This window comes from Schistocerca cancellata, chromosome 1 (assembly GCF_023864275.1).
Source record: "Schistocerca cancellata isolate TAMUIC-IGC-003103 chromosome 1, iqSchCanc2.1, whole genome shotgun sequence".
In the NCBI taxonomy this organism is placed as follows: Eukaryota; Metazoa; Arthropoda; class Insecta; order Orthoptera; family Acrididae; genus Schistocerca; species Schistocerca cancellata.
In genome coordinates this window covers 14,499,912-14,526,268 of record NC_064626.1, presented here as the reverse complement: position 1 = coordinate 14,526,268, position 26,357 = coordinate 14,499,912, and the positions used below count along the sequence as shown (strand labels likewise).

At 39.4% G+C, this 26,357-nt stretch overlaps 1 protein-coding gene across 2 annotated transcripts in view; it reads right to left on the bottom strand.

The window, feature by feature from the left end:
• LOC126164356 (cystathionine beta-synthase) overlaps positions 1-26,357 on the bottom strand; it is a 161,033-nt gene that overhangs the window by 49,813 nt on the left and 84,863 nt on the right. For both annotated transcript variants that reach the window (XM_049920233.1, XM_049920234.1), the window contains exons 3-4: positions 17,959-18,065; positions 11,532-11,666 (exon numbers count right to left, since the gene is read on the bottom strand). In XM_049920233.1, the coding sequence (XP_049776190.1) occupies positions 11,532-11,666; positions 17,959-18,065 (242 nt within the window). The remainder of the gene's footprint in view (positions 1-11,531; positions 11,667-17,958; positions 18,066-26,357) is intronic.

Below are 26,357 nucleotides of genomic sequence, written 5' to 3'. Positions count from 1 at the left end.
AACAAACACTAACATACACACAAAATCCTAGCTTTCGCAACCAACGGTTGCCTCGTCAGAAAAGAGGGAAGGAGAAGGAAAGACAAAAGGATATGGGTTTTAAGGGAGAGGGTAAGGAGTCATTCCAATCCCGGGAGCGGAAAGACTTACCTTAGGGGGAAAAAAGGACAGGTATACACTCGCACACACACACATATCCATCCACACATAGTTGTTTTTGTATACAAAGTGGAAATGAATATGTTCGGGTGCATTGAATGATATTCCAAGAGTAGCGTATTTTTTAAATAAGAAGAGAGAGAACGAGAGAGTGAAAATTTCCCCTTCCTAGCAATTAAATCTTTGGAGAAGCGTCCGGTGCTAGCAGAAGACATCGGCACTGCAAGAAAGCAGAACCAGCATTCTTCAACAAGTAAGTCCACGAAAATGCTTAACATTACACCAGGCCACTGCAAGTTACCAAGAAGTCTATCAATAAATGGTAATAATGACACCCCACCATCACTTTTCAAACAGACCATATGCTAATCATATTTATACAATTGGGAAACTCATAAAATCTGCTGTGTAAACACCTCTTAGCTATAGAAATCTTCCACTTCAAAAGTAAGTTTTCATTCATAATTCTACTTAAGTCTGAGAATGCAAATGTAATTTCTTGTGAAGAATATTCTATCATATCTCTGTTCTTTTTTGTTACATTCCACATCTGCATTTACATATCTACTCCACAAGCCATGTTACAGTTTATAACAGTAAATGTATTAAACTGCTGGAATGGTAATTCTGTATGGGGGCATTACTGCCTCTGAGGTGAAGTTTTCACTTCTCAAGGGGACTGTGTAACTAAATTGGGTGGTGGTGCTGGTAGGAGAGTGGCATTGCAGTGAAAAGGGAGCTATGGGTGTAGATATTCTGTGTTTTCATTAGTCATGCTCATAGCTATTGACAGACAAAAATTAACATGAATTTAATTTCATAGGTGTAGGTATGATGATGCAAGACAGCTGACACTAATACAAGGTGTACAACTTTGCTTCCACTGTTTGCCGATAGGTGGTGACATTGGTAAGTAGAGATTGAAAGAAACAGATTGCAGACATCAGGAAGTTAGCTTGGACATCAGCCAACATAACCTCATTCAAACATTAGTCTGCATCATAAAGTTGTTCTTGATTGAAAATGTCAGTTTACAAGTCTAATTCTAGTCATCTGTGGCAGGTGTTAGTGTTTTGTTTCAATATGAAGAAAAGAGCAGCTGAGTCTCATCGAATGCTCTCAACTATGTATGGTAAGGACGCTATTAGTGAAAGCACGTGTTGTGAGTGGTTTCAACACTTCAAGAACGGTGATTTTAAGGTTGTAGACTGGCATAGTGGTGGAAGACAGAATGTTTTCGAAGATGGAGAAGCCGGCCACTGTAGCTGAGTGGTTCTAGGCGCTTCAGTCCGGAAATATGCTGCTGCTGTGGTCGCAGGTTCGAAGTCTAGGGGACTGATGACCTTAGATGTTAAGTCCCATAGTGCTTAGAGCCATTTGAACAATTTTTTTGAAGACGCAGAATTGGAGACATTGCTGAGTGAAGACTCGGTCAAACTCAAGAAGAATTGGCATGATTAGTGGAAGTGACACAGCAAGCCATTTCAAAATGTCTCAAGGCTATGGGCATGATTCAGAAAGAAGGAACTTGGGCCTCATGTGAGCTGAAACCAAGAGACGTTGAATGGTGTTTGTGTGTTTGTGAACAGCTGCTTCACAAGCAAAAACGGAAGGGATTTCTGCATTGCATTGTGACCGGGGATGAAAAATGGGTTCATTATGATAATCCTAAATGCAAAAAATCACAGGATACGCTGGCAATGCTTCCACGTTGATGGCCAAACCAAATATTCATGGCTCCAAGATCATGCTCTGCATTTGACCAAGTGAAACAATCACAGGTGCTTGTTACTGAACACAATTAGTGCATTTGAGCAGAGCATTACAAGACAAACAGCCACAGTACAGCGAGAGGCATGATAAAGTGATTTTGCAGCACAACAATGCTCAACCCCATGTTGCAAAAGAGATCAAAACATACTTGGAAACGTTAAAACAGGAAGTCCTACCCCACATGCCATATTCTCCAGACATAGCTCCCTCTGACTATCACCTGCTTAGATCAATGGTGCATGGCCTGGCTGACACACAATTCCAATCTCATGAAGAAGTCACAAATTGGATCAATTTGTGGATTGCTTCAAAAGATTAACAATTTTTTCGATGCGGGATTCGTACACTGCTTGAAAGATGGGAGAAAGTAGTGGCCAGTGATGGAAAATACTTTGAATGATACATGTGTGACCAAATTGTTTCATTAAAGCCTCAAATTTTGGGGAAAAAACGTGGAGGCAAAGTTGTACACCTTGTAACATTGATTAAAATGATATTTCTATTGCCAGCTGGTTTAAAAATGAGACCAATATAACTTAAAAAGATGTACAAGTACTAAATGTTTTTTATTTTTCTAACAGATATTTATTTCGTGTTGGTCAATAGCCAAGTGTCAGTCTTTCAATTGAATGCTACTTTGATGAGTTGCCCGTCCCTAACGTACTCCATTTATTCAACCAGGAAAATGGAATCTACAGTTTAGCATGGAATCTAAACCATGTATTATTACTGGCAACTCTTCACATGATTGAGAGTTGAAGGCCAGTTTAAAGGTAGACTGAAAATTGCCGTGATCTGTCCGGAATTGGATCCTGCAACCTCTCAGTTTGTAAGCATACACTTTACTGCTACACCAGCAAGCTCAATTTTCTAACAGTTAATATTTCATCTTCCACAAGCTGCTGTAACATCAGCAAGTGTTCTGTCTAGGACATTGTATGAGTGCACAAAGTGGAGTATCTGGGACTAAGACAAAGCTATAACAAAGAAGTCATGAAAACCAATTTAACAGTGTCCATTTCTTTAGCAGCAGCAAATCCCCAGTACTTGGACTATTGAGGCAGCATGTGTGTTGTGGTATGTTGGGCCCATATTTGGTGGAGTCCAGTGAAAATATTTGACATCCCATTAGTGGTATAACCAACACACTTTGAAGCATATTTTCTCATAGTGGCTAAGAAATAAAAGTGTCATACATATTCAAACACTACTTAAAATATAGATTCAAATGGACAACTACCTTTGTGTTCACTTGTGAAAAATCATTTTCAAATGAAGCTGCAGAACATTCTAGATGAAGTGGTCACTGAGGAAAACTACCGTTTAATAATGTGAGCAAGTTTATTTCATTTTTCCATGCTTTAAAATATAAGTTTGAAAAAGGCAAGATTGTAGCAAATTATGTGAATAATCTACTCTCAGCACTGACAAAGGCACCCTTACTTCCACGAAACTTCATTATTAATAGCGGAATGAAGTGACTCACTTACCAACACTTAAAACACACCCACAGTTAAAAACATTGTCAATAATATGCTGGTGCCTGATGTATATCCAATAATTTATATCAATTTCTTTGAGTAATGAAACTGTTTTGAGAACAATGGCATTTGATTGGTAGTAAAGATTTTTTAAAAACAGAATTTGCAATAAAAGTTTATGTATGAATAGCTACTGACAGAAAGCATTGCTGTCAAGGAATTGTCAAGTGATGACAACACTGTCGTTTGTCAATAATTTGACCACGAAGTTGAAAGAGATTTTCCTAAGGAAGAATATGGAAGTTTTTATCAAAGGGAAAAGAAACATTCCATTTGCAAACAAACTGCATGAACAGCTGATGGAGCTGCATCCATGATGGGTTGATAAAGTGGATTTTTAGTCTGTTTAAAATCCACTATACTTGAAATTATTATAATTATATCATAAAAAAAGATAGTGGCTACTCACCACATAGCAGTCACAGATAGGCACAACAAGAAGACTTTCACAAAATAAGCTTTTGGCCAACAAGGCCTTCGCCAAAAATAGACGAACGAAAGACAGAAACACACACACAAGCTTCAGCTACCACAGACTATGGTCATGTTTGTGTGTGTGTGTGTGTGTGTGTGTGTGTGTGTGTGTGTGTGTGTTCCATTTGCATGAGTGTGGGTGTGTGTCTGTCACCTATTTTTGACAAAGGCCTTGTTGGCCAAAAGATTATTTTGTGACAGTCTTTTTGTTGTGTCTATCTGCGACTCAGCATCTTCGCTATACGGTGAGTAGCAACTATCCTCTTCATAAATTGTTACATTCCATCCTGGATTTCCCATTGTTTGATTATGTCGAAGGGTAGATTGTTAAGATTGTTACCACCTGGCACATAGGAATTAGTATCTCAGAAATGTGGAGTTCAGAGGTTTGCCCCATCTTAAAGCAGAATAGACAAAGTTCTGGGGCAGATCTGATGAGAGGGTACAATGCTGGTATACACACAAGTGTTTCAGAGTACACCATGCAATACATATTGTGGAATATGAGAATCCGCAGCAGATGGGCCACGTGTGTTCTCCCACTGATCCTGCAACATCATCAGTTATGATTACAGTGAGTATGGGATCAATGAGATTGAGTCATCGATCAATGGAAACTCGTTTCCTGGTCAGAAGAATCCTGATTCTTGCTACCTGTATACACAGTCATCCAGTGAATAGCTCCTCGAAATAGGCACCATGCCAGGAACACAGGCCGATGGGGCAGTATTGTGCTATGAATGTCATTCATCTGACCTTCCATGGGACCTGTAATATTAATCAAAAGTAACTCGACAGCTGTTGACTACATTAACATTATTATCGACCACCTGTATTCCTTCATGCTTCATGTCTTCCCTGATTGCTATAGTATCTTCCAGCAGGATAACTGTGTGTGTCACAGGGTCAGAATAGTGCTACAGTGGTTTGGGGAGCTTGACAGTGAACTTACACTGATGTCTTGGCCACCAAATTTGCCTCGCCTAAACCTGATGGAACACATATGGTACACAATCAGTCACCAGTTCCACACCCATAAACCATCACCCTTTAATTTATGGGAATTTGGTGACCTGTGCACAGACATCCAGTGCCACATACCTCCAGAAACCTACCTAGGACTTGTCAGATCCATGCTATGTTGAATCGCTGCTGCATTGGATTCCAAATGTGTCACCTCGTTCTTAAGCAAGTGGTCATAATATTTTGGCCCTACAGTGTATATTTGACAAATTCAACAAGATTAACAAAAAGACAAAATTAACTTTATTAAAGCTAGTGACATGTTACCTACATTTATTTTTCAAACTGATCGTTTACACCAATAACTTGAGTTGATGTGTACTCATACAAAGGCAAAGTTAAAGATACTGTCTCAGTTGCTTTTCATGGACATCTAAAACAAGCTGAAGAAGATATGGAAAATTGATCTCATGACCTATGTATGCCTGAAATACCACTGTGGGTACTAAATCTATTTTGAAAAACTTGAAGTAGAATTTCATTAGAGATTGCAAGAGAAGTTGATTGATTTGAAACACTGTCATGAAGCCCAAGCACTCTTCCATCAACATGGTTATGAGCATTTCTGATTAAAGGAAAGGATTCCTCTTCTCTTCTGCAGCAGAAGTTAAGCTGCTCACTTTAGTTTTTTCATCTACCTACTTAGCAGATAGGGGATTCAGTGTGGTGTGCACCTCCTGACAAATGGAAGAAAGGAAGTATAGGTATGTAAAATGGGAAACATAAAACTCTGAGAGATATGTCAAAGATGCCATCAGTTCACCAGATATTAATGGCATAGACTCTTATGATTATTGGGACAAACATTATTATTATTATTATTTCTTTCCTTTTTCAGATGTTATGTCTGGTTAAAACTGGAAATTGATGCGGACCTTGATCAAGCGTGACTTCCTTTTAACTGTACGGTATATGTTACATTGCATTTAGGAACTTTCGGGTAATTGAACATGTATAAATAATTACAGATTTTTGTAGTTGTATATATACCTTTGGATGTAGTTGTTGTATTGTGCCACATGTCCTTGACTTCCTCAGCCAGTTGGATGTATTTTTTCAATTTTTTCTCCTGTTTTTTTCTGTATATTTGTTGTATTGGGTATGGATATTTCGATTAGTTGTGTTAATTTCTTCTTTTCATTGGTGAGTATGATGCCAGGTTTGTTATGTGGTGGTGCCCTAATAACTGGTACAGTAGGACATACACTCTGCCATTTGCCTACAATGGTTTGGAGATCACAGATGTAGATGCGAAAATGAATGTAGCTCATTTCCATATAAAGTTTCACATGAAATTTTTTCCATCATTCCAGTTATAAGTATGCTAATGCTGAGTGTTGTTGTTGTGGTCTTCAGTCCTGAGACTGGTTTAATGCAGCTCTCCATGCTACTCTATCCTGTGCAAGCTTCTTCAGCTCCCACTACCTACTGCAACCTACATCCTTCTGAATCTGCTTAGTATATTCATCTTTTGGTCTCCCTCTACGATTTTTACCCTCCACGCTGCCCTCCAATACTAAATTGGTGATCCCTTGATGCCTCAGAACATGTCCTATCAACCGATCCCTTCTTCTGGTCAAGTTGTGCCACAAACTTCTCTTTTCCCCAATCCTATTCAATACTTCCTCATTAGTGATGTGATCTACCCATCTAATCTTCAGCATTCTTCTGTAGCACCACATTTCGAAAGCTTCTATTCTCTTCTTGTCCAAACTATTTACCGTCCAGGTTTCACTTCCATACATGGCTACACTCCATACAAATACTTTCAGAAATGACTTCCTGACATGTAAATCTATACTCGATGTTAACAAATTTCTCTTCTTCAGAAACGCTTTCCTTGCCATTGCCATTCTACATTTTATATCCTCTCTACTTCAACCATCATCAGTTATTTTGCTCCCCAAATAGCAAAACTCCTTTACTACTTTAAGTGTCTCATTTCCTAATCTAATACCCTCAACATAACCCGACTTAATTCGACTACATTCCATTATCCTCGTTTTGCTTTTGTTGATGTTCATCTTATATCCTCCCTTCAAGACACCATCCATTCCGTTCAACTGCTCTTCCAAGTCCTTTGCTGTCTCTGACAGAATTACAATGTCATCAGCGGACCTCAAAGTTTTTATTTCTTCTCCATGGATTTTAATACCTACTCCGAATTTTTCTTTTGTTTCCTTTACTGCTTGCTCAATATACAGTTTGAATAACATCGGGGAGAGGCTACAACTCTGTCTTACTCCCTTCCCAACCACTGCTTCCCTTTCATGTCCCTCGACTCTTATAACTGCCATCTGCTTTCTATACAAATTGTAAATAGCCTTTCGCTCCCTGTATTTTACCCCTGCCACCTTCAGAATTTGAAAGAGAGTATTCCAGTCAACATTGTCAAAAGCTTTCTCTAAGTCTACAAATGCTAGAAACGTAGGTCTACCCTTCCTTATTCTAGCTTCTAAGATAAGTCGTAGGGTCAGTATTGCCTCACATGTTCCAACATTTCTACACAAACCAAACTGATCTTCCCCGAGGTCAGCTTCTACTACTTTTTCCATTCATCTGTAAAGAATTCGCATTAGTATTTTGCAGCTGTGACTTATTAAATTGATAGTTCGATAATTTTCACATCTGTCAACACCTGCTCTCTTTGGGATTGGAATTATTATATTCTTCTTGAAGTCTGAGGGTATTTCGCCTGTTTCATACATCTTGCTCACCAGATGGTAGAGTTTTGTCAGGACTGGCTCTCCCAAGGCCGTCAGTAGTTCCAATGGAATGTTGTCTACTCCGTGGGCCTTGTTTCGACTCAGGTCTTTCAGTGCTCTGTCAAACTCTTCACGCAGTATCGTATCTCCCATTTCATCTTCATCTACATCCTCTTCCATTTCCATAATATTGTCCTCAAGTACATCGCCCTTGTATAGACCCCTCTATATACTCCTTCCACCTTTCTGCTTTCCCTTCTTTGCTTACAACTGGGTTTCTATCTGAGCTCTTGATGTTCATACAAGTGGTTCTCTTATCTCCAAAGGTCTCTTTAATTTTCCTGTAGGCAGTATCTATCTTACCCCTAGTGAGATAAGCCTCTACATCCTTACATTTGTCCTCTAGCCATCCCTGCTTAGCCATTTTGCACTTCCTGTCTATCTCATTTTTGAGACGTTTGTATTCCTTTTTGCCTGCTTCATTTACTGCATTTTTATATTTTCTCCTTTCATCAATTAAATTCAATATTTCTTCTGTTACCCAAGGATTTCTACTAGCCCTCGTCTTTTTACCTACTTGATCCTCTGCTGCCTTCACTACTTCATCTCTCAGAGCTACCCATTCTTCTTCTACTGTATTTCTTTCCCCCATTCCTGTCAATTGTTCCCTTATGCTCTCCCTGAAACTCTGTACAACCTCTGGTTCTTTCAGTTTATCCAGGTCCCATCTCCTTAAATTCTCACCTTTTTGCAGTTTCTTCAGTTTTAATCTACAGTTCATAACCAATAGATTGTGGTCAGAGTCCACATCTGCCCCTGGAAATGTCTTACAATTTAAAACCTGGTTCCTAAATCTCTGTCTTACCATTATATAATCTATCTGATACCTTTTAGTATCTCCAGAGTTCTTCCATGTATACAACCTTCTATCATGATTCTTAAACCAAGTGTTAGCTATGATTAAGTTGTGCTCTGTGCAAAATTCTACCAGCCGGCTTCCTCTTTCATTTCTTAGCCCCAATCCATATTCACCTACTACGTTTCCTTCTCTCCCTTTTCCTACACTCGAATTCCAGTCACCCATGACTATTAAATTTTCGTCTCCCTTCACTATCTGAATAATTTCTTTTATTTCATCATACATTTCTTCAATTTCTTCGTCATCTGCAGAGCTAGTGGGCATATAAACTTGTACTACTGTAGTAGGTGTGGGCTTCGTATCTATCTTGGCCACAATAATGCATTCACTATGCTGTTTGTAGTAGCTTAACCGCATTCCTATTTTCCTATTCATTATTAAACCTACTCCTGCATTACCCCTATTTGATTTTGTGTTTATAACCCTGTAGTCATCTGACCAAAAGTCTTGTTCCTCCTGCCACCGAACTTCACTAATTCCCACTATATCTAACTTTAACCTATCCATTTCCCTTTCTAAATTTTCTAACCTACCTGCCCGATTAAGGGATCTGACATTCCACGCTCCGATCCGTAGAGCGCCAGTTTTGTTTCTCCTGATAACGACATCCTCTTGAGTAGTCCCCGCCCGGAGATCCGAATGGGGGACTATTTTACCTCCGGAATATTTTACCCAAGAGGACGCCATCATCATTTAATCATACAGTAAAGCTGCATGCCCTCGGGAAAAATTACGGCCGTAGTTTCCCCTTGCTTTCATCCGTTCACAGTACCAGCACAGCAAGGCCGATTTGGTTATTGTTACAAGGCCAGATCAGTCAATCATCCAGACTGTTGCCCTTGCAACTACTGAAAAGGCTGCTGCCCCTCTTCAGGAACCACATGTTTGTCTGGCCTCTCAACAGATACCCCTCCGTTGTGGTTGTACCTACGGTACAGCTATCTGTATCGCTGGGACACGCAAGCCTCCCCACCAACGGCAAGGTCTATGGTTCATGTGACCATGCTGAGTACATAATACAAATTGTACATGAACTAAACTGTGACTGCATTTAAGCTACGAAGACATGGTGGCAAGGTGGATAAGGGAAAAGTGGAATGGGCTTGCTGGTCCACCATTCAAAGGCAGCAGTGGGGTGCCGAGTTGACAATAATGACCGAGTTAAAAACATGAGTTTCATTCAGGAAAACAGAGGAACTGTGATCTATCTCATTATTTTCTACACATATATTACCCATGTTACACTTCTGCCACACTCTTCCCCCTACACCAATTCTCTCACTTGTTGTTTCAGTTCAACTCCTTCCCACATACATATACTAAGATATACTTCCACTAATGTTATGTTAAGAGTCTCTTATGTGAGATTATCTGTTGCAGCCTCAGGTGTTGCAAATGACTGTGGACCTGAAAAATTCACATTTGTGGTAAACATGAATATAGATGCAAATTCTGTGCCGTGTCAAACACTGGGTGGTTGAATGATCTCCATGATACAGCCAAATGGATGGCAATATAGGAGTCAGTCATGGGACCTTGCATATTAAAAAAAAGGCACCCATGTGTTTGCAGGAAAAAGTTGGTATTATGGGAAATTGCAGTTTTAGAGACAGGGTTTTTTAATCTATGATTACGTAATTCTGAACTATCTCGTTATTGATGCTGCCAACCGTAGAAAGCAATTTTGCAGTAGCCATTTCCAAATGCTTAATGAACTCTGCTTTCCTTTGTGTTGTGTGTAGCTCATTGTTTTCTTTTCTTATTTTTAAATGAGTGAAGAGACTAATTCCAGTCCACCACAGTGTTTGAGTATGTCATGTGACACCAGAAATGACCATAATCCATGTGACCATGAGTCAGTTCTGCTTTCGCTAAAACACGGAACACAGTGTAATCTGACCGCCCTACAAGATGGATGCAGCACTTATTTCCGTTCCCAGCTGACTAACTTCTCAGGCAACCAAAGTTCTTGTTTATTTATGCTCACGGCCACCAGCGATGTTACAGTGTCCACATTACAATGACCATATTGAGAGCATGCCTGTAAATTTCAATTATTTTTTGATTCTACTTCTCCTTTAGAGTACCTTGTCGGTTCTATCTGTAGCATTATCACATATATGTTACACACATGTGAGAGGGTTCTGCAATATACTGATCAGGGCTTATATGCTACAGATTTGAAATCAGTGTTCTGCAGATTTTGTAGGAAAAGAAAGATAACATCGAGAAACGCCTAAAATCGGAAGCATTCTGCTCACTATTGCTAAAATAATGTTACTTCTCAACAGAAACATTTACTGAAACACAACTGCAGAAAAAAACTTTTGAAGCTTTTGCCGAAGTAAATATTCTGCTCGAAAAGCTCTAGTTATATAGAATAAATACTACACTATTTTATTATTATTTTATTTATGATTACTACTTTTTATAATTTTTGGTTTTTTATTATTTTTCTTACATTGTAATCAATTTTGACTTCACGAATATAGTGAGCTAAAGTTTTAAATTTGCACATCAAATTATTTACAAAAATAGATGCTTATTTTGTCAAAAACGAACACTATTTTCACCAAACATAGATGCTAATTTTGCTCCAAACAGATGACACATTTTCAGGTTCCTACAAATGACATTCAAAATATGAAGCTGTCAGTCAAGAAAGGAAGACTAAGGGTTAATGTTGCACCAAAAACAATGTAATTTTTGACAGAACTAAAGTTCACAGTGGACAATGATTAGACAAGAAATTGGTCATGTGCTTTTGAAAAAAAATATCCTGGCACTCACTTAAATTGACTCAGGGAAACCATGGAAAGTTTAAATCTGGATAGCTGGATGGGGTCTTGAATCCTGTTCCTGGAATGTTTACTACTGTTTCACTTTTCTCGTTTAAAATAACAGAGATCATAATTACAATGAAATAATAAAAATTACCAGTGTTTCCCGACGTTGGTTCAATAAGAACATCTCCTGGCTTGAGAATTCCCTTTTTTTCAGCATCTTCTACCATTCTGTAAGCTATTCTGTCCTTTACACTTCCTCCAGGGTTAAAAAATTCACATTTAACCACTGTAAAAGACGAATATATATTGAAAGGATCACAAAAAAAACTTTAATTTTTTTTAAGTCTAAGGCAAGTAATGTAGCTATCAAAAACACACAAATTTAGAGGCAATTTTTATCAACTGAGGCACACATAGTAAAAATAGTTATATATGACTTCCTTTAGTAAGAGAAGGTTAATCAATATTCCTGTAGTTTCCTCTAAAGCATAAAGTTATCTATTATCATATGTCGTATTTTATTTTCTTAAGCACTCTTACCTACACTAAAGCATCACAGATTTCTTTACACTTATTTTTTAGTGTTATAAACTACAATACAGCACATTAACATCATGATAAATAAACACTGGTTTTGATATCTTATTTCACCTAATAGTGCTTAAAGTTTCCATACCTCATGTTGTAGAGATCTCTTGTTCATCTCATTTTTAAACTTGGTTAAAACACTTATGATTTCTTTTAACCCATACTCTTCAAAGGCAATTTTTTTTCTTTGGTGTCTTGCAGCTGTTTTCTCTGTGTCTCACTTTGAGCCTGAACAGTCAGCCCTAACAAATTAATGTTTTTCATTGGATGTAAGGAATTTTTCCCTTTTGACACCTTACAAACAAACCTGGAGATTTATGAGCCATACTGCCCACAATTCCTCCCAATTTGAATAACAGCAGACATTTTGTCTTAGAGAAAAACAGATATTATCTCTTCAGAGAAAGTAGTATTGGTGCACCATAGGATTCTGTCCTCAGCATTTTTTTCATTATGGCTGTCAGTGATCTGTCCTGTTGCATATCTGAATCTGTCATCTATTATACAGGTGATACAACCATGCTTATACTGATGATACAACATCTCATAACATCCCTCGCCTTGAAAAATTATAATCACTTGACTGCAATGGGTTGGTTTCCAGCCAATAAGTTGATTTGCAACACAAAAAAGTCAACTGTTTCTATTAGGTTTTTCTGGATTTTAGAAATTCCTAAAGAATTAATTCTTAACTGAAAAGAACATACTAAACAGTTATGCAAAAAGATCTCAGAGATTGTTTATCACCTGTGGAAAATTTGCGGTGTGGTTTGTAACAATTCTATCTCCAAAACATTTTTCAGACTCTTCCATTCACATATTTCATGTAGTTTACTCATATGGGGACATTCTTCTCGCATCATTAGCATTATTATAATATAAAGAAAAGTGCTGTATGTGGTGTCACCGCCAGACACCACACTTGCTAGGTGGTAGCCTTTAAATCGGCCGCGGTCTGTTAGTATACGACAGACCCGCGTGTCGCCACTGTCGGTGATTGCAGACCGAGCGCCGCCACACGGCAGGTCTAGAGACACTTCCTAGCACTCGGCCCAGTTGTACAGCTGACTTTGCTAGCGATGGTTCACTGACAAACTACGCTCTCATTTGCCGAGACGATAGTTAGCATAGCCTTCAGCTACGTCATTTGCTACGACCTAGCAAGGCGCCATTATCATTTGCTATTGTGATGCCTGTACCGTCAGACCGATGTTCACCAATTATGTATTAAAGTTAAGTATTCCAGAAGCTACGTACTTATTTTTACTAGACTCACTCCCTTAAATGTTCCAGACCTCACGCCAGCCTGCGTGAGCTTAATGCGTGCCTTTCGGCTACCAATCATAGTGGCTTGGCTGTCTTGCCAAGCCACAACTCTGTAAGTAGGGAGTCTAAGATTGGTTAGATGGAACACAGTCCTTGTTCTCAGTATTAACAGTTTTCAATCTGTATATTTAATTCTGTTCTCAGACTAGAAATTCGGTCAAAGTGAATGCTCTCAGAATGTTTACTGCATCACCTCCATTCATTCCACTCCATCAAGGCCACTGAAAACTTTTAAAATAAAATTATGTAATTGATTGTCTGCTAACAAATTTTTCAATTTAACTGAACTGAATGTTTAAAACTAGAATTTTTTTTTCCTATGACAAAGCATGTTTATGATCAGTGGCAAACAAAGAACTTTGACTCAACCAGACTCTGCACTGGAGAAAGTGCACCATATCAGTATTTTCCACTCACATTTCTATTTCATTCTTGAACTGAGTATACAAAATGGTTGTCTGCAAGTCAAACTCTCTATTCATATTTCTGTAACCCTTGTATGAGCTACTTCTGAGCATCTCCACAACACTTTTCATCTTCGCCAGATAAAAGACTGGACAACTAATAAAATTAGTACATACAGACATGCACTAGCTTTACAGGTTATGAAAGAATGAAGGGAAGGAAGGAAAAAATGTTGCTTGTGCAGAATCAAAAGATGAAGTGAAGGTGGAACAGGCGACTGACAGCAGATGGTTTAAATAATCATAAAGTTCTCTGTTTGACAAAGCGATCAAATGCAATAAATGCCTCTGATGCATGACAATCACTACAAACTAAAATATGGACTGAAGAAAACATGGACTCTTTACAATGGCAATGAAAGGGGCAGCAGAAGCAACCCCTCCTGCCTGCATTATTAAATAATTGCTCACAGTTATATACTATAGGCAGCAGAGGATCAAGTAGGTAAAAAGACAAAGTCTAGTAGAAATCCCTGCGTAACAGAAGAGATATTGAATTTAATTGATGAAAGGAGAAAATATAAAAATGCAGTAAATGATGCAGGTGCACAGGAATACAAACATCTCAAAAATGAGATTGACAGGAAGTGCAAAATGGCTAAACAGGGAATGCTGGACAATTGTAAGGATGTAGAGGCATATATCACTAGGGGTAAGATAGATACAGCCTACAGGAAAATTAAAGAGATCTTAGGAGAAAAGTGACTACCTGTATGAATATCAAGGGATCATGTGAAAAACCAGTTCTAAGCAAAGAAGGGAGAGCAGACAGGTGGAAGGAGTATATACAGGGTCTATACAAGGGTGATGTACTTGAGGGTAATATAATGAAATGGAAGAGGATGTAGATGAAGATGAAATGGGAGATATGATACTGTGTGAAGAATTTGACAGAGCACTGAAAGATCTAAGTTGAATCAAGGCCCCGGGCATAGACAACATTCCATTACAACTACTGATAGCCTTGGGAGAGCCAACCATGACAAAACTCTACCATCTGGTGAGCAAGATGTATGAGACAGGCGAAATACTCTCAAACTTCAAGAAGAATATAATAATTCCAATCCCAAAGAAAGCAAATGTTGACAGGTGTGAAAATTATCAAACTATCAGTTTAATAAGTCATGGCTGCAAAATACTGACACGAATTCCATACAGACGAATGGAAAAACTGGCAGAAGCCGACCTCGGGGAAGATCAGTTTGCACTCCGTCGAAATGTTGAAAGACGTGAAGCAATACTGACCCTACGACTTATCTTAGAAGATAGATTAAGGAAAGGCACACCTACATTTCTAGCACTTGTAGACATAGAGAAAGCTTTTGATAATCTTGACTGGAGCAGCCTCTTTCAGATTCTGAAGGTGGCACGGGTAAAATACAGGGAGCGAAAGGCTATTTACAATTTTTATAGAAAGCAGATGGCAGTAATAAGAGTCGACGGGCATGAAAGGGAAGCAGCAGTTAGGAAGGGAGTGAGACAGGGTTGTAGCCTTTCCCCGACGTTATCCAACCTTTATATTGAGCAAGCATTGAAGGAAACAAAAGAAAAATTCAGAGTAGGTATTAAAATCCATGGAGAAGAAATAAAAACTTTGAGGTTTTCCGATGACATTGTAATTCTGTCAGAGACAGCAAAGTACCTGGAAGAAAAGATGAACAGAATGGACAGTGTTTTGAAAGGAGGATATAAGGTGAACATCAACAAAAACAAAACAAGGATAGTGGAATGCAGTCGCATTAAATCAGGTGATGCTGAGGGAATTAGATTAGGAAATGAGACACTTAAAGTAGTAAAGGAGTTTTGCTATTTGGGGAGCAAAATAACTGATTATGGCCAAAGTAGGGAAGGATATAAAATGTAGACTGGCACTGGCAAGGAAAGCTTTTCTCAAGAAGAGAAATTTGTCAAATCGAGTATAGATTCAAGTGTCAGGAAGTCGTTTCTGAAAGTATTGGTATGGAGTGTAGCCATGTGTGGAAGTGAAACATGGATGATAAATAGTTTAGACAAGAAGACAATAGACAGTTTCGAAATGTGGTGCTACAGAAGAATGCTGAAGATTAGATGGGTGGATCATGTAACTAAGGATGGCCCCCTCATACGCCAACCTATCTATGGGTCGCTTAGAAGAAGCCTTCTTGGTTACCCAGGCCTGCCAACCCAAAGTTTGGTACAGATTTATTGATGACATCTTCATGATCTGGACTCACAGTGAAGAAGAACTCCAGAATTTCCTCTCCAACCTCAACTCCTTTGGTTCTATCAGATTCACCTGGTCCTACTCCAAATCCCATGCCACTTTCCTTGACGTTGACCTCCATCTGTCCAATGGCCAGCTTCACACGTCCGTCCACATCAAACCCACCAACAAGCAACAGTACCTCCATTATGACAGCTGCCACCCATTCCACATCAAACGGTCCCTTCCCTACAGCCTAGGTCTTCGTGGCAAACGAATCTGCTCCAGTCCGGAATCCCTGAACCATTACACCAACAACCTGAAAACAGCTTTCGCATCCTGCAACTACCCTCCCAACCTGGTACATAAGCAAATAACCAGAGCCACTTCCTCATCCCCTCAAACCCAGAACCTCCCACAGAAGAACCACAAAAGTGCCCCACTTGTGACAGGATACTTTCCGGGACTGGATCAGACTCTGAATGTGGCTCTCCATCAGGGATACGACTTCCTCAAATCCTGCCCTGAAATGAGATCCATCCTTCATGAAATCCTCCCCACTCCACCAAGAGTGTCTTTCCGCCGTCCACCTAACCTTCATAACCTCTTAGTTCATCCCTATGAAATCCCCAAACCACCTTCCCTACCCTCTGGCTCCTACCCTTGTAACCGCCCCCAGTGTAAAACCTGTCCCATGCACCCTCCCACCACCACCTACTCCAGTCCTGTAACCCGGAAGGTGTACACGATCAAAGGCAGAGCCACGTGTGAAAGCACCCACGTGATTTACCAACTGACCTGCCTACACTGTGAAGCTTTCTATGTGGGAACGACCAGCAACAAACTGTCCATTCGCATGAATGGACACAGGTAGACAGTGTTTGTTGGTAATGAAGATCACCCTGTGGCTAAACATGCCTTGGTGCACGGCCAGCACATCTTGGCACAGTTTTACACTGTCCGGGTTATCTGGATACTTCCCACTAACACCAACCTGTCAGAACTCTGGAGATGATAACTTGCCCTTCAGTATATCCTCTCTTCTCGTTATCCGCCAGGCCTCAACCTCCACTAATTTCAAGTTGCCGCCGCACATACCTCACCTGTCATTCAACAACATCTTTGCCTCTGTACTTCTGCCTCGACTGACATCTCTGCCCAAACTCTTTGCCCTTACAACTGTCTGCTTGTGTCTGTGTATGTGCGGATGGATATGTGTGTGTGTGTGCGCGCGCGTGAGTGTATACCTGTCCCTTTTTCTCCCTAAGGTAAGTCTTTCCACTCCCGGGATTGGAATAACTCCTTACCCTCTCCCTTAAAACCCACATCCTTTTGTCTTTCCCTCTCCTTCGCTCTTTCCTGATGAAGCAACCGTTGGTTGCGAAAGCTTGAATTTTGTGTGTATGTTTGTGTGTCTATCAACCTGCCAGTGCTTTCATTTGGTAAGTCACATCATCTTTGTTTTTAGATATAATGAGGAGGTATGTAATAGAATTGGGGAGAAGAGGAATTTGGAGCACAACTTAACTAGAAGAAGGGATCGGTTGGTAGGGCACATTCTGAGGCATCAAGGGATCACCAATTTAGTATTGGAAGGAAGCGTGGAGGGTAAAAATTGCAAAGGGAGACCAAGGGATGAATACACTAAGCAGATTCAGGAGGATATAGGTTTCAGTAGTTACTCAGAAATGAAGAACCTTGCACAGGATAGGGTAGCAAGGAGAGCTGCAGCAAACCAGTCTCTGGACTGAAGACCATTACAAGAACAACAGCAACAACATATACTTTTCCTGCCCTGTTTCCCTTTTACTCATTCACTTCATTGTCCTAGTTTCATTTTTTGTGCTTAATATATACGTAACAGACCACATAGCAGAAGATGAATGTTTTGTATCACTGTCATTATTAACAGTTAAATTCAATCTGGAATGATTATTAATCTAAAAATTCATTATTCTGTCTACTATTTCACTTATAAAAGAAAACTTAATTTCTACTTGTCTTCAAGTCAGACTTACACATTTCACACTTGATGCCACGAGACTTTGGAATGTTATTCAGACGGATCATTGGTGTGTTTCCAATTACATGGAGAACATTTGGCATAATCTTCTTTGGAGGTGTTCTAGATAAACAAATAAACACACCGGTTTTATAGGCATAAAGAAGATAAATAAATGCAGTAGATAGGATCATGTAGTCCTAAAATTAAAATGTAGGTTTTAACTAAAAGTAATATCTTGAAACATAGTAAGCTATTATTGATGTAAGCATATATGCCACAAAATGTACAAAATGGAAAACAGCAAACACATATTTCTAGTCTAGAAATTCCAGTTTATCATCTACAAGGAAGTTTTGCCATATGACACAGAAAACTATTTAATAAATGATAATCAATTATGCATATCCTGTGTAGGGAGATAAATTACATTGCAGAGGGGGGGAGGGGGGGGAATGGAAGCCATCCAGGGGAAATAAATTTTGAACATTATTACATCTTGGAGAGGAAATACTCCTCTTTAAGTAATCTGTGCTCTGTTCACCAACTGTAACAATTTAAAATGTATGTTGGACAATGACGCATCAGGGCATGCCTAGCAGGCAGAATCAGAGCTTTTCTCGCTGTTCTTCAGCCCCTCTCTAATGAGCTCATCATCTTCCTCTGCTTCTTCCTTCTTCTCTAGATGCTGCTCCATCATGCTGCAGAAATTGCACCTCACGGTGGAAGTTACAACTACGAAGCCATGGTTAAATGAGTCTTCTCACAGTAGTACAGTCAAAGGAGCTAGATGGTGCCCTTGTAAGTGAGACAATTTACATTATTGCACTATTAGCTTCACTGACCACAGCCTTTCTTCTCTCAATGCCAGCCACATGTTCTTCCTTTGGTGCATGGTCTAGTTAAACAGTGAGATAGCAGCCCATAGATGAGTGGCACATTCTTCAATCCTAAGGCTTCCTTGACTTCAGTATCAGCTTCCTTATTTTCCTTTATTCACACGTGTTCTGTTTTACTGAGTGGCAAAATTTGCACTTCCGTGTGTTGTTTTAGTAGGAGAAGGGAGTTCTATTTGATCTGGACAATTTTCTATGCTGGGTACATCTCTTGGTGTATAGCCAAAATAGCACTAAAGGAATCAGATAACATGTGAAACTTAGCATCTTGGTGATGCCTCACCTATTCCAGATACTTCAGGATCACATACTATTCAGTGTTATATACTGTCAAAGTACTTTTAAAAGCATGGTGAAGCTATGACAAAATAGAGCAAATGAGCAGAACAGGAAATCTCCTCATTTCATCCTATTTCTACACCAGATGTTAAATTTATGATGCTTACCTGTAATATTTAAATTGAATGCATTATTTTCTAAACTTTATAATAATTCTGCATGTTTTAAGAAGCCAAGGTGTCAACTTACACCAACACTGGCATAAAACAATAATATTCACAACATTCTTTACATGACTCCTATGGAACCACACTGCTTGCTCCTTGGGTGGGCAAGCAATAGTATATTATGTAACCACATGGGGTATGAATTGTTTTGTATGGATTTTTGTATGCTCATAAGGACCCTAGAGTAGATGACATTCCCTAAGATTTACTGGTATCTTTGGGAGAGCCAGCCCTGACAAAACTATTCCAACTGATGTTCAAGATATAGAAACAGGTGAAATACCTGTCAGGCTTCAAGAAGAATATAACAATTCCAATTCCAAAAAAATCAGTAGCTGAGAGGTTTAAATATTATGGAACTATTCATTAAATAACTTTTGGTTGTAAGATACTGACACATTATTTACAGAACAATTTACAAAAAACTGGTAGAAGCTGACCTTGAGGAAGATCAGTTTTGATTTTGCAGGAATGCAGATAAATGCTAGGCAATGCTGACCCTATAAGTCTCTTACAAGAGAGCTAAAAAAGCAAGTCTACATTTATCACATTTCTAGGTTTACAGGAAGCTTTTGAAAGTGTCGAGTGGAATACACTCTTAGAAATTCTGGTGGCAGCAAGCACAAAATGCAAGGAGTGAAAAGTTATTTACAACTTGTACAGAAAACAGACAAAAGTTATAAGAGACAAAGGAAATAAAATAGAAGCAGTAGTCAAGGAGGAAGTGAGACAGGGTTGTAGCCTATCCCGATATTACTCAATCTGTACAATGAGAAAGCAGTAAAGGAAATTAAAGAAAAAATTGGAGAAGAAATTAGACTTCAGGAAGAGGAAATGAAAACTTTGTGGTTTACTGATGAGATTACAGTCGTGTCAGAGAAAGCAAAGGTGCTGTGGCTGCCCACTTCATACATCATAGTGCCTGCTGCATCAGCAACTCCCTCTTCACATCCAATCAACACGGGATGCCTGCATCACAGGGCATATATTCACCAGGAAAACCTATGTTGTTTCAGTTGTCAACACAAATATTTACCGGCAGCCACAACACAACACCAGGTCTTCACCAATGGCCTCCAGGGACCGCTACCAGTTCACGGAGCCTGCAGAACAGCTTCACCAGAGGTTGCAGCTAGCCCAAGAACTACTTTGATATGCCAGGCACGTGATCAGAAATAATTCTGGCAGATACACCCGCCAAATGGACTTCATAAGGTGGCACACTGCCGGCAAAGGGCAGTTTGACACACCACTAGGAAGTATACTGAGCTGCCCCCCCCCCCGACAGCCATGGCCAGACACCGCTTCTAGCTGGCCAACCTCTTGCAGATGGACTTGGTATAGTCGACAAACATCTTGACATTGTAGAATTGTTTTATTGTGATCTGTCCCTGTGAAGAGTCAGGTCTTTTCTATTATTATTTGTTGTTTTATCTTCATAATGATCCACAGCTGGGATCGTGTCTGTTGTTATTTGGAGATGGTATTATTGTTCCGTTTTGGTGAGTCTAGTAAACTGTTTTTGGAATTGTGTTTTCCGAATTTCTATTCTGCTAGCATAGATACTTCAAAAGGAGTTGGAAGAGCAGTTGAACACAACAGGTAGTGTTAGTAAGTATTTTGTGAAAATAATTGTCTGGAGTGTAGCTTTTTAGGGAAGTGAAACATGGACAATAAGTGGTTCAGACAAGAAGAGAATAGAACCTTTTGAAATGAGGTGCTGCAAAATAATGCTGCAGATTAGATGGGTAGCTTGAATGACTAATGAGGAGGTACTGAATCAAACTGGATGAAACTGTAAGTTACACCACAACCTGACTAAACGAAGGGATTGATTGATAGAACACGTCTTGAGGCATCAAGTAATTGTATATTTGTTAACAGAAGGGAATATGTGTGTGTGTGGGGGGGGGGGGGGGAGGAGGTTGGTTAAAATTGTACAGCAAGACCAAAGGATGAACACAATAAGCAGATTTAGATGTATATAGGTTGCAGTAGTTATGCAGGGATGAAGAGGTTTGTACAGGATAGACTATATCACACAGTTACATCAAACCAGTCGTCAGATTGAAGACCACCACAACAACAACAACAAGAGTGGGCAACACATGTGAAGTGGTATTTAAGCAGCCACTGCACAAGAGTTGGGAATGCTGCTCATGCAAAACATCCCCCTGAGCAGCCTTAGTCCATGTGTCAACCGCCTTCAATTACTTCAGGGTGTTTTGTTCTGGTGGACATGTACACATTACATCCATAATCAAGCCAGATGATAAAACTCAAGCAGCTAATTGAGGTTGCTACACTGAAAGCAGAAAATGTAGATGAAGATGAAATGAGAGATACGATACTGCGTGAAGAGTTTGACAGAGCACTGAAAGACCTGAGTCAAAACAAGGCCCCGGTAGTAGACAACATTCCATTAGAACTACTGACGACCTTGGGAGAGCCAGTCCTGACAAAACTCTACCATCTGGTGAGCAAGATGTACGAGACAGGCGAAATACCCTCAGACTTCAAGAAGAATATAATAATTCCAATCCCAAAGAAAGCAGGTGTTGACAGATGTGAAAATTACTGAACTATCAGTTTAATAAGTCACAGCTGCAAAATACTAACACGAATTATTTACAGATGAGTGGAAAAACTGGTAGAAGCCGACCTCGGGGAAGATCAGTTTGGATTCTGTAGAAATGTTGGAACATGTAAGGCAATACTCACCTTACGACTTATCTTAGAAGAAAAATTAAGGAAAGGCAAACCTACATTTCTAGCAATTGTAGACTTAGAGAAAGTTTTTGACAATGTTGACTGGAATACTCTCTTTCAAATTCTAAAGGTAGCAGGGGTAAAATACAGGGAGCGAAAGGCTATTTACAATTTGTACAGAAACTAGATGGCAGTTATAAGAGGCGAGGGGCATGAAAGGGAAGCTGTGGTTGGGAAGGGAGTGAGACAGGGTTGTAGCCTCTACCCGATGTTATTCAATCTGTATATTGAGCAAGCAGTAAAGGAAACAAAAGAAAATTTTGGAGTAGGTATTAAAATCCAGGGAAAAGAAATAAAAACTTTGAGGTTCGCCGATGACATTGTAATTCTGTCAGAGACTGCAAAGGACTTGGAAGAGCAGTTGAACGGAATGGACAGTGTTTTGAAAGGAGGATATAAGATGAACATCAACAAAGGCAAAACGAGGATAACGGAATTAAGTCGGGTGATGCTGACGGAATTAGATTAGGAAATGAGACACTTAAAGTAGTAAAGGAGTTTTGCTATTTGGGGAGCAAAATAACTGATGATGGTTGAAGTAGAGAGGATATAAAATTTAGACTGGCAATGGCAAGGAAAGCGTTTCTGAAGAAGAGAAATTTGTTAAGTGTCAGGAAGTTGTTTCTGAAAATATTTGTATGGAGTGTAGCCATGTATGGAAGTGAAACATGGACAATAAATAGTTTGGACAAGAAGATAATAGAAGCTTTCGAAATGTGGTGCTACAGAAGAATGCTGAAGATTAGATGGGTAGATCACATTCTGGGTGGTGAATGGCCACTGCCATACTTCTGAAGGGCCTTAATAATTCCGAATGTGCTCCAGGTCTCTTAACTATTTCTGCTTGAATTACAGAACTGAGAATAGACAGAGTATGAGTTGCCATTCTTTGGATAGTGTGTGTTAATCAACATGTTGGATTCTAAACTGTTTTGAGCTGGTGCATGTTTCATGTATTTTGAGTGTGAAATAGACTTAGTTTTTGCATAGATTTCTATTTAGTTTGGGGATTTTGCTACCAGTCTCATAATGCTCTCAATGTAACTTTAGCATTTGATAAGGGTATTTTTGTCAGAATTTTACCTGAATATTATAGGACCGCTTCCCATTTATTTGAGATGTCCTTTCTCAAATAACCATTATTCAACATAATTATCTGTAAATTACATCAATTACAGATTTTGGAATAGAATCCTTGTTATTAAATTATTCATTTAACTTTTATTTTGTATTTCTGTGCATTTTATTAACTCACAATTCTAGCCTATGCACAGGCTATTTGAATGCAGGATCACAGCTACTGATTACTATTTGCAGCAAATTAGCTGTTGGGCATGATAGCAGATGTGTGTGGCTAGATCCTATGACTGCATTGAGCTGTTCTTTTGAAACAGAGCCGGGTATAACCCAAGTACCTAAACTATGAGTAACAACAGGTTACAGCTGGTTTGCTTGTCGGGACTGCCATTTTTTTTTTTTTTTTTTGAAAAAGCGGTTACTGCAAGGTACCATCACAGGACGCCACATAAAATGTCAACAATTTTCTTGGTATTGTTTCATAATCACCTAAACTGAGGGCTAGACCCTCAGTAGACCAAAGGCTTCCCTCCTTGCAGCATACAAAACACACAACATTAAAACATTGTGCACCATGAGTAGAATGTTGCAAACATTGTATTCCAGTGGATACTTATGCCGCAAGAGATAAGTGTGAGTCATTAGGCAGTGTCCAATAAGAAGACTAATGAGTACCAATGTGCCCCTTGTCCGAGCTAAGAAGGAGGTCCCACATTTCCAACATTACATTTCTATCACTGGCAATGAGGTTCCATGTCCGCAGTGTACATTTCCATTGTGGGCAAAGTCATTTCCATGTTGCATGGTGACATTTTCATCATTGATGGTAATGTTTCAGATTTGCCAAGTTACATTCTCTGTCATTAATGTTGAAGTTTTCAGACAATTTGGACAGCTCCCTGAGTAAACAGTGCATTTTTTTTTTCAGTGCTCTTTCTACATCCACATCCATGTTTGTGAAACATGCCAATGGGGCTCTCCTCATTGTGGTTTTCTTGCAATGCCTGCAGAAGGTATGGCTAACCTAGCAGTGGATTGCTTTTGTGACAAACCATGTGTGCCTCAAGCTAGTCATCTCTCTGGAATTCCTGAAGCTTCAACAACAGCCATCACAGCACCGGAGGTGTCCAGCCCCATTCCTGGAGTGCGTCCAGCATCCACCATCTCCAGATGACACTGCTGCAACTCTCCATTTCTGGAATGGCACTAGGTTTGGACTCCTCTCTGGGCCCTGCTGGTCTCCTTCGCTCCCTACAGAAGCCTTCAGTCCTTAGCCCCTATCCGAGGACCACTTCTCTTTGTGATCCTATGCACAGTCTGGTGGCTTTGTGGACAACAAGCCCTTCCTCCTATGTTCCTCCACATCGGCTGCTCCAGTAATTTCACACATAACAGACTCCTCTGGTGTTCTGCACTCTTTCTGTCATCCTCCTCCACATCAGATCCTCCAGATGCTACGCACATTCCTTCGGTGCTCTGCTCTTGTCCTCCTGTGCTCCTTCCTTGCAGCTCCACTCTCACCTTCAATGGCTCTATGTCACTGGTCTTGCTGCAGTGAGCTTTGCTCAGGGTGTATACATGGACAAGGAAAAAAATTCCCGGATCTCCCGGTTAAAAACACATTTTCTCCCGGTTGAAAATACAGTTTTTCCGTGTTAAGTAACAGTATACTTTCCATCTGAACTGTTATACTTATCAACCCTTTGAATGGATATAGTTTTATACAGCAGTGTAGAAATTCTCGGCACTTTAGAAAAAGAAACTCAGGGGAAAAAACGCGTCTCGGAAAGATCTTTGATGCGCACCAACATGTACGCTGCATATTTTCGTATTACGAAAGTATATATTCGAATTCCACCAACAGGAAAAGAGAATGGTTTAAGTTAATATACATAGTGTTGCTACAAGAAAAGAAAAGCTTTCGCACACAGTATTTGTCGCTAAGATTAAAAGCTACAAGAGAAACTAAGTTTTCACATATAATGTTAATCTGTTTAGTGCATGTTACACTTTAACATACATCACACAAATACGCCAGTAAAATTTTTAATACCGACATAAATCTCTTATCTTCTGGGCTCGAAATTCTTCTAAATGGCTCGTCATCAAAGAGTTGATTTTTAAAAAAGAGCAAACGCTCTGTGATTCAAGAAATTCATCGTACATTCTCGCACATAGTTCATCTTGCGTAAAAGACAAATTTACTTTGATAATAACACTTTTCGAACAACAGTTCACAATATTTTCCCGCGACCTGTTAGATTCATCTCAGCAGTTGCCAGACAGCGCTAGATAGGAGGCGTCACCCCGTATGTTCGTACGTGTAAAACTTTAAAAGATCTTACATTATGTCATAAAAGAAACAAGACATCAGAGGATACTCCAAGACCGTCGGAATTTTGTGAACCATACTAAAATGCATAGTTCGCCTTAAAGCGCACATTCTTATCTCCAGATTTCCAACGATGTAGGCCTCGATCTGATATTAAGCTTTTCGGTATGGTTTTCGGGACGTAAATTTTCTTGGAGTGCCAGTACTGTATTATCTCAGGTTTGGTTCTTTATTATGGAATAATGCCATACGTGCTAGAAGATGAAAAGTGCACTTTAAATGCAGCGAACAGTTGAAACTAGCCAATAGTGTGGAATTAAACACTTCGTTTCAAATAAATTTACTGCCTCAGCAGGAAAGGTTAATAAAAAGCCAAATTTCTTTAGCAAACCGACAAAAATGACTTCATTGTTCATCAAGGCGATTAATGCTTGACTGTCAGAAAGGTAGAAATAAAATAAAATCCGAAACTAGTAACATATTTTAGCCTTCCGTAATTATGTGAATGTATTTTAATTCACTTGATAGCGCACAGCCACAGAAATCCGCATTGTTTTCATTGGACGTGAGAGCAATAAACGAAGAGGAAACAGAAAAATCACTAAATGTAAACACGGGTCACGTGAAGACTAACCCCCCCGCCCACCCCCAACTATAACTCAGACTGTTCTGCACATCAGAACGTTAAAAATTAAAAAAAAAAAAGACTTTTCAAAAATAAGTTCATTTTTTAGCGCACATCTTTCTGAATAGTCTGATACATAAAACAATAATTATCGAGGAAACGTAAGACATGTTATTTGGTCTTACATGTGCCGAAGTGCAGTGCCACGCT